Source organism: Coturnix japonica, chromosome 7 (assembly GCF_001577835.2).
Source record: "Coturnix japonica isolate 7356 chromosome 7, Coturnix japonica 2.1, whole genome shotgun sequence".
Lineage (NCBI taxonomy): Eukaryota > Metazoa > Chordata > Aves > Galliformes > Phasianidae > Coturnix > Coturnix japonica.
Genome location: NC_029522.1, coordinates 11838953 through 11853688, shown reverse-complemented (window position 1 = coordinate 11853688; position 14736 = coordinate 11838953). Strand labels below are relative to the sequence as shown.

General features: G+C 48.1%; 1 protein-coding gene and 1 long non-coding RNA gene across 7 annotated transcripts in view; one reads left to right on the top strand and one right to left on the bottom strand.

Annotated features, from left to right (window-relative positions):
* Nucleotides 1-350: 350 nt before the first annotated feature.
* The window catches only part of NRP2 (neuropilin 2), an 80563-nt gene continuing 66177 nt past the window's right edge, over nt 351-14736 (bottom strand). For 2 of the 6 annotated variants that reach the window (XM_015868258.2, XM_015868259.2), the window contains exons 16-17: nt 4279-4347; nt 351-3668 (exon numbers count right to left, since the gene is read on the bottom strand). In XM_015868258.2, the coding sequence (XP_015723744.1) occupies nt 3364-3668; nt 4279-4347 (374 nt within the window). In that variant the 3' untranslated portion in view covers nt 351-3363. Of the gene's footprint in view, nt 3669-4278; nt 4348-9506; nt 11973-14736 lie in introns of those variants that run through there. The other 4 variants (XM_015868260.2, XM_015868262.2, XM_015868263.2 and 1 more) reach the window with 2 other exon arrangements.
* Nucleotides 11971-14254, top strand: LOC116653684. The gene is made up of 2 exons (XR_004307999.1): nt 11971-12087; nt 12274-14254. It is a non-coding gene; the product is annotated as an uncharacterized LOC116653684 (long non-coding RNA).

The window sequence follows — 14736 nt, the reverse complement described above, 5'->3', positions numbered from 1 at the left end:
AGAAACAAAAGCCTCTGTGCCAGGAAGGAGAGGCTGTGTTGGAGTGGGAGAAGGCAGGTGCGCACAGCCTGCAATAGCTCTGGGACTCCTGCGTCACTGCAGGTGACAGGCCACCTGGAGCCATACACCTCCAGCTGTGCTGCTGTGTCCCAGAGGTGTCTGCCTGCCCAAAGACCTCTCAGTTCAGCCTTCTTCTTGTTGTTCTTCCATAAACAAAAAGCCACTGAAACATAATCTCTACCATAATGTTTATTAAATAGTAATTTTAAAAGGTTTTTATACAAATCATATAAACACAGTTTGAATTTTTCTTTTTTTTTTTTTCTTTTTTTCTTTTTCATTTTCTTTTCTTTTTTTTTTTTTTTTACACCGAAGAATCACAGTAAAAGCTCTTTAAGTCCATAAGTCCTGGCTCAGCCAGTGAACAGTCAAATCCTTGAACTGCAAACCTTGGAGAAGTTCCATTCCTGCATACAATTTCTTAATGGGTTTAATTTCCCATGCTAGCCCCGGCACCTTCCCATGAAATGAAATCACTCAGCACTACAGCCTGCCTGCTAGCAACACGTCCTCGCCTTCAGAAAAGGTGTGGAGGCTACGGCCCATTTCAGCAAAGGCATTAACACTGATTTCCTTTTTTTTCCCTTTTCTGAATTTCACAAAGGGAATTGTGATCAGCAAATCAAATATATTTGCAGAAGAGGATGCAATGAGTTGAATGCACTGGCAACCTTTTTATTTTTTCCCTGTTGAAGTTACAATCAAACACAGTTTTCTGTAGTAGAACAGTAAAGCACCCAGCAGAGGTAAGTGAGGTATCGGCTTTGCAGCATTATCAGCCTGCTCCTGCCCTGCAAGTGCACACTTGTGGTCCCAGTGCAGCCTGCCAGGGTCAGCAGGGCCGAGGCAGCGCCAGGACCAGCAGTGCTCTCCTGCCCCAGGTAAGAGACACAGCAACACGAGTCCCACGGAATAAGTCACATACACAATACATACAGAGAATCCACGTGCGTGTGCAAACACACTATTTCTGAATATATGTATATACGAACTCTCTCTGTACGCCTACTAGACACCATAACGATATCTTTTTAATTATATATTTTCACCTATTGTTTGCCTAAGTTGACTTTTCTACTGTATGGTCCTTTTCCATTCATCCTTCCCCTGTCCTGTGATTCAAAGGGGACAAAACCAGCAAGCAGCAGCAGTCCAGCTTTGAAACGGTCTGGTACATTTCCTCCTACTGCCCAAGTTCTTTCTGTATAGCAAAGCAACACCTTTGTGGAATTCGTACATGAAGAAAGCCAGAAGAAATAAGGTGACTGGAGAGGGGAATTTGAGACAGGATTCTGCTGCTCCCGTTGGGCACACAGCGTGAATTAAAAAAATAAAGGACCGCATATGTCTGTGTGTGCGTGTATGAAACGTGGATGTCTGCCTGATACAGCTGCTAGCATCTGCTGCACCAGAAACACGCTCATGCTTCTAGCAGTGGGTAAGTCTTCTTTTCCCCTAAAAACTTCTTGTTTGACAGAGCTTTTCATGAAACATGAGACAAATGTTCCTATTTCCACTGCAGTGAGGAGCAGCTGTGGCACTGTCCAGGTTCCCTTCCACTCCAGATGCTGCTCGTCTCGCCAAACACCTGGTCTGTTGCAGGATGTGTGTGCAGGGGCTGTGCGAGTTGAGCTTTGCAGCACATTGCACCTACAGTGCTGTGTGGTAATGAAAGAAAATCCATTCCCAGCCCAAAACATTGCCCAAAACAGGCAAAATGTAAAACCAGGACATTTCAGGTATTTCCGAAGAACACCTGAGCACACATACCCAGCATGCAGAAAAATGTCTCCCTTATGCACGTGCAAGCTAACACAGGCAATCTATCTGTACTAAACTGGGTCTGAAGGCATTGGTTTGGGGCCCAGCATCCAAACTTTCCTGTTCCCTTAGCTTGTTTTTCGATCACTCCTCTCCCATGGCACAGTGGGGTGGGAGGTGACAATGCAGCCAGACCACTTGAAAGCAGAAGGACTGGGCTCCCTGAACTGGGCTGTGCCCAGCGGTGAGGCATGCAGAACAAGTGTTTTGTGGGGAAGGATGAAGACCTCACTTGTTTGATACAGCACTGATCATCAGATGGAGGAAAAACACTTCTTCTAAGGCACTTGTTTAAACTAAGACAAAACACAGCTCAGAAATAAAACTTCAGGTTTTTGCTACTGACCAGGAGTGGTGCCACTCTGCTCTGAAAGGGATGAGAAGATGGCAGCAATTTGGTCCCTACGTGCTGGCAGTGCCAGCTCATGCCCCGCAGCCCTGGGGAACAGAGGGCATGCAGACAGGCTCCCTGGGGCAGCAGGTACAGCTCTGGCCTACATCACACTTTGTCCTCCCTCCTGGGTTCGGCTGGGAGCTTTCAGCACCATGCCTTGCATCCAGGCCCTGGACAAGGGGCTTCCAAATGCCCAAGTGCAGGGAACTGACAGACTGTCTTTTGTTTGCTGCAATTTTTTCATTACAGCAAAAAAAGAAAAAAAGAAAAAGGGGATGGGGAAAGAAATAGGGTAGGATCAAGAGGGGTGGGAAATTCAAAGAAAGGCCTTCCTGATGAAGGCCTCAGCTGTTTCAATCCAAGATTTGGATTTAATAAATGGCTCTTATTCACAAATCACTTTAAGGCTCTTCAGCTTCTCTCAAAGAGGTGCTTCTACACATAGGGTTCCTTTCTATTTTATTTTTTAATGACTTACTTAAAAAGCGCTGTTGTTACCAGTGACACCAAGCCCAGCATCCCTTCTCTCCCCCCTGCCAGGACAAGGAAAGCAAAAGGTAACAACAGGCTTCCATGTACAGGACTGGAAACCACAGCTTCCTGGGTTCTGTATGAAGTGCACAAATCCCTACAGCCAAAATAACAACTGGACAGGGTCTAAAATGGATAGGGTCTCTGTGTGCGTGTGTCATTCCTAAAGACAGGGTGGCTGAAGAAAGCCCTCAGCCTTCCCAGAAACTCATGAGAGAAAGGAAGTGGAAAATAACAATCAACAATTAGTTTCTCACAACCAAAAGGTAAACCAGCCTCCCTTGCCACGTCACATCAGCAGAAAATGAAGATGAACCAACAAACAAGGGTCTTACTGCCCCTCACCCAGCACAGTCCAGTTCACTGGGCTGCCCACTCGGTCCCGGTGGAGCCTCCAGCAGGAGCTGGCAGTGGGAGCAGCACCTCCCCTCACTCCTCCCGTGCCGCTCGATTCCCATTTATGGCATTCAGTTCCCACAGAAAACAGCAAATAAAGTAACCCCCCACCAGCCCACCTCACCGGGCAAAACGCCAAGGGTGGACCCACAGGGCACCCATCAGGCCTCCGAGCAGCACTTCTGGTGATTCATCTTGACCTTGTGCTTGATACCGTCGTACAGCTCAAAATTGTAGTTCTCCAGCGTGGTGGAGCTCCGTGAGGACAGCCCCGCATATGAGCATGTGCAGTAGAGCAGCAGACCAGCACAGATGGCTCCAAGAAGGACGCCGAGGGAGCTCATCGCTATGATGGTCACCAGGATGGGATCCAGGGTGTAGAGCCAGCTTTTTTCTTTGTCCAGTTTAGAGTTCCCTGGAGAGTTAGTAGAGAACAGGGTGTCGTTCTTATCCGATCCAAAGTAATCTGCAGTGGAATGGGCACTTATTATCCAGAAATCACTCTTACTTTTTTCCATCTTGATGCATTTCTCACTTGGAGTTGTTACGGCCTCGCAAGACCTCTCTATGAATGTATCTTAGGCAGGTTTCTTTAACCTAGGTCTACTACTGTGAAGCACCTAACTACCGAGAAAGCTAAGCGCTCCAATTCCCTTCTACATCTCTGGCTATGTTAATGGCATGCTAGCATTTTACACCCACTGAAACTCTGGCCCTTCAAGAGTCACTAAATTCAGAACTATGGCAACAGCCTGTCACATATCCCAGACTTAATTTTCTCCATTTACAAGTCAAAATGCCACACAAGCAGCAATTAATGCTTGAAAGATCAGTTCCACTTGTCCTAACACAAATACAATATATTGACTTTGCAAGGTTGCTTGCTACTGAAGAAGGAAAACAAGAAAAGAAAACTAATATCTTTGTCCAGACACTAAGCCACCACTTCAGTGTATGCTCTCAAGTATATTCTAGCTCCTAAGCCTCATTATAACTGAGGTTTGTGAGCAATTGTAAGCAGCTGATGCTTAAAGACAAGCTCCCCCAGATAAACTGTGTGGCATCTTGGTACCAACCGGTATCATCGCTGTCTTCAAAGTCTTGCTCAGGGATTGGGAAGTCATCCTTCATTCTTGGGAAGTTCACTAGAACAACAAAATGGGAAGCACTTTGTTTAAAGAGGCCTTTTGGAGGCATTATTGCCAACAGTCACTGGACTATGTGACTGAAGAAAACAACAGCTTAACTACTGCAAGGTTCTTCCTCTTTCTCTGTTGGCCAAACTCAACAAACACACACTGCACTCAAAAGAGCAGGATCTCCCCACTACATCATGTTTCATGACCACCAGACGACCAGCTTTTAAGAAGAAAAAAGTAGAACGAAAAGCAAAGAAACCAGATAATCTGAATAGTGCTAAAGCATTGTTGTCGGTGTCTACACAATGGCTATAATTCACTGTTAACATGCTCAAGAGTATTATCCTTTTAACTTTGAATAGGATTGTACTGCCTATCATTACTTGCCACTAATGTTAGACCCATTTAGCCCACTCTATTTTTCATCTTTCCCCATACATCTTACAGGACTCAGAGCTCCAATGAGCCTGTTTCTCTCTGGGTTTCAGATAATTTCATAACCATTTGAGGAAGTCATATATCATCATAATATGTTTTAATGCAAAAGCTGCTTGAAATGGGAGTGTGGGAAATGGGTGGCCATATCTAGGCATTTATGTTAACGTCTCTCTGATTCAGATTCCTTTTAGTGATGCCATTTCTTTCTCTTCAGCACAGATTAAGCACTAGTAACCAAATGCACAGGATTTAATCTGAGCAGAAGGGTGGTTGTTTTTTGTTTTCTTTGTGTGTGTAGATGTTGCAGTCTTCTTAGCATTATCTCTATGTATAGTAACAGCATTTCATTTTCTGTTTTCCAAAAGAAAATACCCCTTCATTTTGATCTGCTTAGATTTCTCAAAGCTGGCTATAACTCAGGGTGCTCAGCAGCGGAACAGGAATGCCAAAAATCAAGGCACATCCTTGAAATAGTTGTGGTTGAAAACCAAGGATATTTTACGTTTTGCGCAGAAACAGCAAGAACAATTTTACAAGGTTATTTAAAAACAACAAAGACCAATGAATATAACTTGTGCCTAAAAGCTCAATATGTGATGAAATAATTTGAAACCGTGAAGAAGATTATTTGCACGTATTGCACAGAGGTTTAGGACTGGAAAAGGCCTCCTGAATCATCAACTCCATTTTCTGCTACCACAGAGAATGGTGTGGGGCAGCCCCTGCCAGCAATACTGCAAGGTTCAACGAGAGCAGGGCAGCTCTGCTGAGAGCTGTGCTGCCCAAATCCCCCTTGTTGTCAGGAACCTTGGTGGTCATCCTGTTTGCAATTCAACTTGACAGCATCGCATGCTGGAGGGGAAAACACGCACCACACCCACTGTGCCACATACTATTTAACCCACGTCCCAAGAGTTCCCTGCCCTGTAAGTCTGATAGCTGAGAGCTTCCGTACTTGCAGAGTTGTCTTGCACCCACCTCACTCAAAACATTAAGGAATTTCTTTGAATTTTCCAGATAACCTGGCAACAGGAACACACACACCACAGCACTTGCCCCTCCTGATGTTGAGCTGCACATCATGTGAGTCAGGGAATTAAGGCAACCCGAGGCTGCTGATAAGTAACTGAGGAAACATAGGTGTACAAGACACTCTGTATGCCTTTGCTTTAGCAACGAGTTCACATGGTTTCTCAGCACTTCCAGAGCTGACAGCCCCAGATGGCAACATCTCAGGGCTGGGAGAACTGCCTGAGGGCCTCTTGCAAACATTTAGAGCTGAACATGTGGAAAATAACTTGCAAAGCAGAACACACACAAAGCCGTCTGCTCTCTGGTCCTCAGACGGAGCACAAGCTGTGACGTTCTGCTGTCCCGCTGTCACCCGCACAGCCCGTGGGACTGCAGGTTATGTGAATGAACAGAGGTGGAAGTGGGGCCATGGGCTGCCAGGGGAGCCATGTACAGGGGAGCAGAACTTTTACCCCTCTGTATTCTAGCTCCCCTACATTTTGTCTGAGAATGCGTTAGCAATTTGGTGCTCTTTTATTTCCCAGGGTAGTGTTGAGGGAAAGGCCAGAAAAAATAAAGTATCAGTTAATCAACGCTTTCGAAAGAACACTGATTCTTCAAGCCTGAAAGAAAGGAGCACTGGGAAAACTTGAAAAAAGAGAATGCTTATACAAAAAAGCCAGCCCTGAATCTATTTGCTCTCCCTGCAATTTTCTCAATTCCCTCTGCTAATATGACTCCAATTTCTGCTTAAAAGACAGCTTCCCCCTCACCGTTCCTCCCTTCTCCTCAGGCTAGTGGCAGAGCTTCGTCCTGTGCTCGGCACACTGTAATACTGCTATTGGAAGGCAATTGTGTCATGCAGGGCACTACATTGGCCCTGGAACAACTCGACCGGTCTTTTGCCATGCTGGGGTTTCTGGACTCATTAACAAAATCAGATCTGGCTGGGGGCTGTCTGGGAATTGGAGCCGGTGGTGGCAGTGCCAATCCTATTGGAGATGATTTCCTGTCAAAGAAAACAGCCTGCTATTTGTCATTAATTAGGATCCTTTGTGACAAATCTCAGCCATATTGTCACAAGGGGAGCAGATCATGAAAGCTGATTCCCCGGAGCACAGTCCCTAGGAAAGCCCAGCAAGATACAGGGCAGAAAGGGATAAGCACCTATTGCCCCATGCTGGGGAGAGCACCCATCCTACAAGACAACTTCCAGGCATGATCTATTTTGCTTTTAAATGTAAAGAGACAAACAAAATGAAAAAAAAAATACACTGGAGAAAGGTAGGTGAGATTGCAAAGGGTACCAGAGTGTAGCCATGAGGAGGGAGGGGTTTCTCCTCAGCAAAAGGCAGGAGCTGAAAAGGGTTGAGCACCCAGCCCTTTGTGCTGAAAGGCTGATGGTTAGCAATGTTGCTGGAAGTGGCCAGATGACGAGAAAAGGACACTATCTGTTGGATCTGAGAACACCATCAGCTAAAAGGTTAATTTAGGGGATCTGAAAAAGGAAGATGAGATTCTAATCAAAGACAAGGAGCATCTTAAGTACCATGCTGCCATAAATTCGTATGCGGGGAGAGTGGGAGAGAATCAGTGTTTGGAGAGATTAAGGCCCTTTCCCGCACATCCCTTATCATGGCAGCAGCAGTGTGGGTCGGGCAGGGCCAAGAAGCTCTGCACACCGGGCAAGGTTGTAGCATTCCAGTGCCACAAACACGCTGTATGCATGATCCCCAAACCCTGCACCATCTCTTCTTCTTTTGCTGCATTTTTCTTGACTGATTTTTGCCTGACTTAGCCCCAGGCACCAAATACTGCCTCCTGCAGGGTTTCTGCATCCTCAGACAGAGCTCTCCCTATCACCATGTGGCCAGAAAGCGCTGCTGCCAGCCCAGGCAGAGGCTTGAGCCTCAGCCTCACTCTTCTTTCTCTGCTCACTTCCAGCCCCTTTCTCTCTGCAGCCACAGCATGGTTCCAACTCACGTCACTTTGCTTTGACACAGCAAAGCAGCCACTGGGGCCTTGCCTTGACACAGCCGTGTCTTGGTGCTGCCGCAAGCTGGGCAGGCAATGCTGCTAAGGGGGAGCATGTGTCTGGTTGGGTGAAACCCGCCCTTTGGATCCCAGCCGCTCCACCTCCAGCTGAAAATCTGCCTCACTTCTCTCACCCCACCCCTCCAGGAACACAGAACGTTTTGAGTTTACAAAACTCTCTGCCAAATTCCAAATTGAAAGAGTGCTTTGGCTAGAGATCAACATTAAAGAAAGCAAACAAGAAACCTCTCCGCTGGCCCTACATCCCTCTGCAGTGCGGGAAATGCTGGACCTTATCCCCAACGCCTCATTTGGGGCACTGAGATGCCCTGTAGGCACCTCATGCTTAGAGGAGATGGCAAAGCAGGGTGGGGAAAGCAAATACCCCACTGACAGCTGGTGACATGAAGCCGGGCTGCGTTCTTGCAGCTTTCAGCTTGTCCCACACAGCAACTAACACACCTCATCTTGCAGACTGGGGGGCAGCTCTGGGTGTCAAGCCCAGACCCCTGTGTACCCAAAGCTGCCTCCTGAGGAAACTGTACCCCAGCCGCATTAACTTGCATGTATTTTTCTAAACAAAGCGGGCTAATTTTAGCTGCTTTTCTTCCTGCGCTGTGCTGCAGTCTGAGCAGCACCCAGCTCCCCGGTCAATCTGGCTGTGGTGTACAGAAGGAATAATTAAACCCTGAATGATTCCTCCCTTTTCGTCTGTTTACTTAACAGATTTTTTCTCTCCTTGCTGGGAAGCCAGCAGCCACACTCTCCCTCCCTGTTTTTTTGCATGTGCATATTTGTTTTGAATTTTGCTTGGACAGTCACTGAAGTGTACGAAATGCAAATTACAAGTGCATGGGCTTTGCTGTACAATTAGAGCAAAAAAACCAACACCTCGAGACCAAAAAAACCAACAAAAAGCCGGCATGGGTCCTCAGCTTGCTTCTGTTTGAACAGCCAAAGGGAGGGATCGCATCTGAATCATTTTTCTGCTGATGGCCTGAATTCTGAGCAAAGCCAGGAAGTTTCACCACAACGCTAAGTTCAGTGCCAGGGTAGAGTACGAGACAAGGAAAATACATGCAGGAGAGAAAGAATAACCTCTCAAACTGGCAGCAAACAGATTTCACATGAAACGAGATGCTGCTGTCTGCTCTGCAGGGGCAAAAGGTGCTCCTCGAGATGAGGAGCCATGCTCAGCAGAGGCTGAGCACTGTGCTGGAGGGTGGGCAGCCAGCCCGCTCCTGCACAGCCTGACATGCGGAGACCCAAAAGGATTTTATGAAAGAGGAATGCACTGTAATCATCATCATTAGTTTGGTAACGGCCTGCCCGCTGCTCATGGGGTCAGAGGCTGAGTGCAGGGCTTGGTGGGCTGGCAACACTCAGCCCCACACCCTGCAATGCCCTTACTCTGTCTCTGGGGCCCATCAAGACGCAGCGTATCACGGCGAACAGCCAACACCAAGGCAGCACCATCAAAATCCCACCAAGGACTGTGACCAACATATTGGATCTACAGGCGACGCTGATGGCCTGATCCTCAGAGATGGAGGCCGTGGGCCTGCACACTGCAGCAATGGGAGCTATGCTCAGCTCCCAACGCACAGACAGACATGACCTGCATCACTGCTTCACTAGCAGCTTTTGTTAGCACAGAAAAAAGAAGGAAGAAAAAACCCAGATATTTGTATAAAAATATCATTTTATTACATTCCACACAATACACCTTCAAAGAGTTTCAAATTTCCACAAGATATTTTTCACACACAGGCAACTGGGGAATGCTAGGGATGTCACGGCTCAAGGAGTGGGAAGAATGGGGAGTAAAAACCTCGAAGTGACCTGGTTTGTCTTTGGTGATTTGAGCTTTAAAGACAGGGTGCCACATTCTCCTCTCTGACACACTGACGCACGCTTGCTAAAGCCCATGGGGAGAAGCTGCTCGGCTGCTCTGGCCTGGGGGGATGGGGCTTATGGGGATGGACCTGGCCCCAGAGGCCCCATGCTGCCCTGCTCTAGAGTCCAGCAGAGGGCTTCTGCTGAAGCCGACTCCAGAGGTGGCACCAGGGGTCAAACAGGCTGCATGTCCCCACTGACAGGATGCCCTGGGCACAGCACTCAGCCACAGCTAGGATAGGCTGTGGGCAAAAACACTGTTGTTTCCACAGATCTTCCCCAAGGTGCCCCAGAGCGCTGGGACATTAAGGGGCTATGACTGCATCAGCTTTATGCAATATTCACGGGCAAGGAAGGGCGGGTGCACTGGCAGTTTTAGGAGGGTGGAAGGAATCTGATCACTCACAACAAATGAACACAAACAAGAGGGAGAAACTTGTTCACTGGAGGTACATTTTTTGCTGGCAAATGGATCAGAGTTAACGATCCAAACCACTTTTGTACATCATTGTTTACTAATTTATATAAGGCATTTCCACGACAATTTGCTGGGCTGTCCAGCAATCGGAGGCTCCCTCTGGTTGCTAGGGTTAACATGGCAGCAATAGCCGAGAACCCCAGGCCACTCTGGGCTCTGCTTGCTAGATGCTAGTGATGCTTTACAAGGCTGAACAATAGCAAACACAAAACTAACTGACATTCTAGAATGTCAACTGGCAGTTTTTATGATTCGGCAGCTATGAACTGGGCAGAGGAAAAAGCAAACCTGAAACCCAGAAAGTGGAATTGTACTTGTCCTTTTAATGTGTCCAGCAGAAAGACAAGGAGGAGCCTTCTCCCCCTTCCTCATGTAAAAGCAAAACTGTCAGTACTCAGAGTGATGATACGTACAAAATAAAACCTCCAACTCTCAAGAAACTATAGTATTTAGCATCCACCTTAGACCTGCTGAAGTCTATGTGTTGCCCTAAGGCTGGCTTTAACAGATACAAACTAAACATTCATTATGAGCTTCTCTGATATAAGGCAACTTTAAAAAGATTCACTTGTGGATGGGGAAGAGGACACTCTTCCCCGCTTTCCAACAATGGCTGTGTTACTGTGTTGGCTGTAGAAAGAATAAGATGGAGAGATCTCGCTGTCTGGACATCTATGAACCTCTCTGGATTCTTTCAGCCATCTGAGGTGGACATTCCTACTGTCCAGCCTGGTCTTTTTTTTGCACCCAAGACATTAATGCTATCAAACAAGAGACCCAGCCAAAGCTAGATAAGGCAACAAAAAAGCATTGCTCTCTTCCCCTAGTAAACAAATCTGGGTTTAACCGCAAACGTGCCCCAGACCTTCCAAAGGGAGGAGGAAAGGGGGGGGGGAGGAGGGGGAGGGGTGAATAAAATCAAATAATATTAAAAGAAAAAAAACAAAACAAAAACAAAACAAAGACAAAAAAAGCATTCCCTGTGCAAGTAGAAGCAATAATAAGCAAATTTAAAAGGGGCTGTTTCTAAATATACATTCAGTCAGTCAGGCACACACATGCTGCCATGCACACTCACACACAGACTGCACACATGCTTCCAGGCTTGCCATCAAGTTCCCTTGCAAGTTGCCCACTGGGAAGAGAAGAAGAAAAAACCAAACAAGCCTACCAACAAAAAACACTCCCTGGCCAACCAAACCAAACCAAAAACTCCACCCGACACCCCAGCAGTCCTTGACAAGGAATAGAAAGGAGTATTCACTTCTGAAGTGAAGGGGCGGTGTGTCTCTTCAGGTGATCCAAGATGCAGCATTAGTTAAAGTCTGTAAAAGATTCAGGGAGGGCTGAGGGCAGAGAGGGGGCGGAGATGTCTAAGAGTTCACACGTATGCTAGGTAAGGAAAAAAGTGCAAAACTGAGGCAACGTATCAGAAGTCTTATTTTCTGTCTGTCTGTTTTGTTTTTGTTTGCTCTCTCGTTCCCATTCGGCTCTCAGCAGCGTGAGCTGGGGTCTTGCTCTAGTTTTATGGTTAGAGTGGGCTCCACGGCCACGGGGGCCCCGTTGGCATAGTGGGAGGTTTTGTAGGTGATGGAGTGATCGCTCTTCTTGGCCGCATAGCGGAACCGGTGGTAGTGGAGCACAAGAGCCAGCGCGACGGAGACCAGCACCACAACAGCACCTCCGGCGGCAATAACGTAATACCAGTAGGCTGGGATGGGCTGCACTGACACCGTGTCCACTGTGGGCTCGGTCCCTGGCAGGAGGGTTGCCCCTGGGGAGGAGACACAGAACAGGGTTGCTAGGTGGGAGGCATGCAGACGCACAAACAAACACACATGCTTGCAAAGTACAGTGCCGAGTGACACCAGGGCCCAGGGCAGCTCCAGGTACGGGGCACACTCCTGCAGGGAGCTGCTTGCGCTCGCTGAGCCACGCGTTAACATGCCTCTCTCTTTCCTTTTAATTAAGCAGGCTGCCTGGCTCACAATGCAAATTCCATATGTACGCTGTTATTGCTATTATTTCTGGCATCAACAAATGTTTTTTTCCCCTCTTTTTTTGGCTGTCTCCAGATCAGCTGCCTGGTTTTGTCTCTGTATGGCAGATGTTGTCACACAGTGACAAAACCCATCACGTTCGTAATTGGAGGAAGAGCAAAATCTCAGATGGCCAAGGAAGTTACCACAGGAGACCGGGAAAGAAATTACACGGATAAACATCTATCATTCTTACAGCCAAGACAGGGAGCAAGATCTCTTCCTGAAGGTGCTCGGTATGCAGACCTGCTCTCACTAGGTGCCCTGTTCAGTCTTACAGATTTAATTATTAAACCGAGAAAATATGGGTGTGATGATGCATGCTGACTTCATGCATGGTGCAGGTTGTGACATCCCCATCAGAAGCCCATGCTCATGACAACTCAGGCAAGCCAGTCCTATGGCTGCCTCGGAGTGCAAGGGCATGGAGCTTCCAGGCCCAGCCCATGGCAGCATGCATGTCCTGAGCAGGTGTGGGTTGGTGCTGATGTCCATGGCCAGGAAGCAGTGTGGTGTTCACCCTCCTGCACTCACTGCTCAGCCCTCCTGGCTCTGCTCTCAAGCAGTAGGGGTTCTGGGGGAGGTGCACACCTACACCACATCTATGTACTTGCTAATTCTAGGAGCCAGAGTCCCTGGGGAAGCTGGATGGGACTCGCTCTGCTGCTGGCCACAGGCTTCTAGAACAGGCTCAAGATACCCAGGGAAAGAGCAAAATGGTACAGGATGCATCTGGCCTGGAAAACACAGGGGGCATCTGGCCACCCCCTGCGGCATTACCCCCCACCAGAGCCACTGGCTGCACACTCAGCACCAGGACAGCTTTGCTGCTGCTGCTGGCACAGGAGATGAGGCAAAATGGTACTTCCTTGGCTATTCCCTCTGCTCCCTATCTCTCCAAAACCTGGGCACAGGGAATGAAAATGAGAATGAAAACTGCATCCAGATGCATAATAAAACCAAAAATCCCTAAGAAAAAAAACTATAAAACAAAGAAAAACCACATGGACAAGAGAAATCCTGCTTTTACAGAGCAGGAGGCTGGGAACCACCCAGATATTTGTCAACACAGGCAAGCAATTCAGATGGCTCAGGAGCAGCCCACACCGCCCTCAACCTGTCTCAGCCCAGCTGCCCTGTCCCTCACACCTGGGCTGTGCTGGTGTGGGGGTAATGCAGCAGACCAGCAGCCCCCCACCTTCTCCTATCCCTCTGCTTGCTCCCAGCACAGGGCACAAAGGTGTAACCATCCTGGGGCACAGCCAGGGCAGACTGACTGTCTGCCACTGTCTCCCACACAGACACAGCCCCGACGGGTCCATACATCTCACTGCCATAACTACTGGAATCTCACCACAATTCCTGACAGCGCTGGGGCAAGTTGGCCCCCAAAAGCACTACAGACCTGCTCTAGGCACAGAGGACGGTGTCAGCCTGTGCTTACACAGTACCTTCTTCTAGTGAGAGATGTGCTTACAGTAACACATATGGCTGGTACTCAGCAGACAGGAGCACGAGGGTTGCTTGTGCTATGGTACCCAACCCGTGCCCCTGACCCTCCCTGAAAATCCCAGGCTGGCTGTGGGTCATATGATATGCCCCGATGATCCAGCCAGTTGGAAGGGTGCCCTGGAGACTCCAGCCCAGGCCAGCCTTTGTCCATCCCTAATGGACTCCTGTGCAGGCAAGGAGTGAGCCTGAGGGGTGGTGCGGCCCGGATCTGGCCTCAGCCCCTGCTTCCGCACCTCATGGCCCTACTGCTGTGATAGCAGCCGTCTGGAGAGTTCATTTAGCAACTGCAGTCATTAAGGAGTCACACTCGCTGGTCTCCAAGTCTTAATGTAGCCAATTCCCAACATTAACAATTGTTCTTCCTTACACTGTCAGCCACTAAATATAGCTGCCAGTCCACTCAGCACAGAGCTGATGTTATCTGCTTTTACTGGCTCTGTTGCTTGCTGGAAGTTTTCTTTCATACCACGGAAAAGTTCTCTGCTCAGGGAGATGGAAAAAAAAATCCATCTTTGTAACTTAATAACTTTTCCACTCCTCTTTGCCTTCCGCCACACACGCGCTCGCCCTTCCTCATCCACTCACTGGTGCTCTCACCTTAGAAAATAAATGCCTTTTTCCCTTCCTGTCAAGTTAATGGGTGCACTGGTTAAAGCTGGATGTGAAATGCAGGGCAGTGCAAACCCAGGCAAACATCACAGGGTGTGCTCTGTGCTCCCCTCAGCCTGGCTAGGGCCCCCCCTCTGGCACCCGACAGACAGCAACCTCAGAACTATGTAACAGGCATGAAAATCCCAAACAAGCAAGAGCAAAAGTCATGCTGGGGAACAGGGAGGAAATCTCCAGAGAGCCTCCCAGGAGGCCATCTGCTGGCTGTCACTGCTGTGCCACTGTTGCATTCCCCTCCAAAAACACTGCTATAAAGCACTGTGGACCAGCAACACAGCTGGACTTCTCATAGAAGGCACAGATGAAAGTGAACGTAAA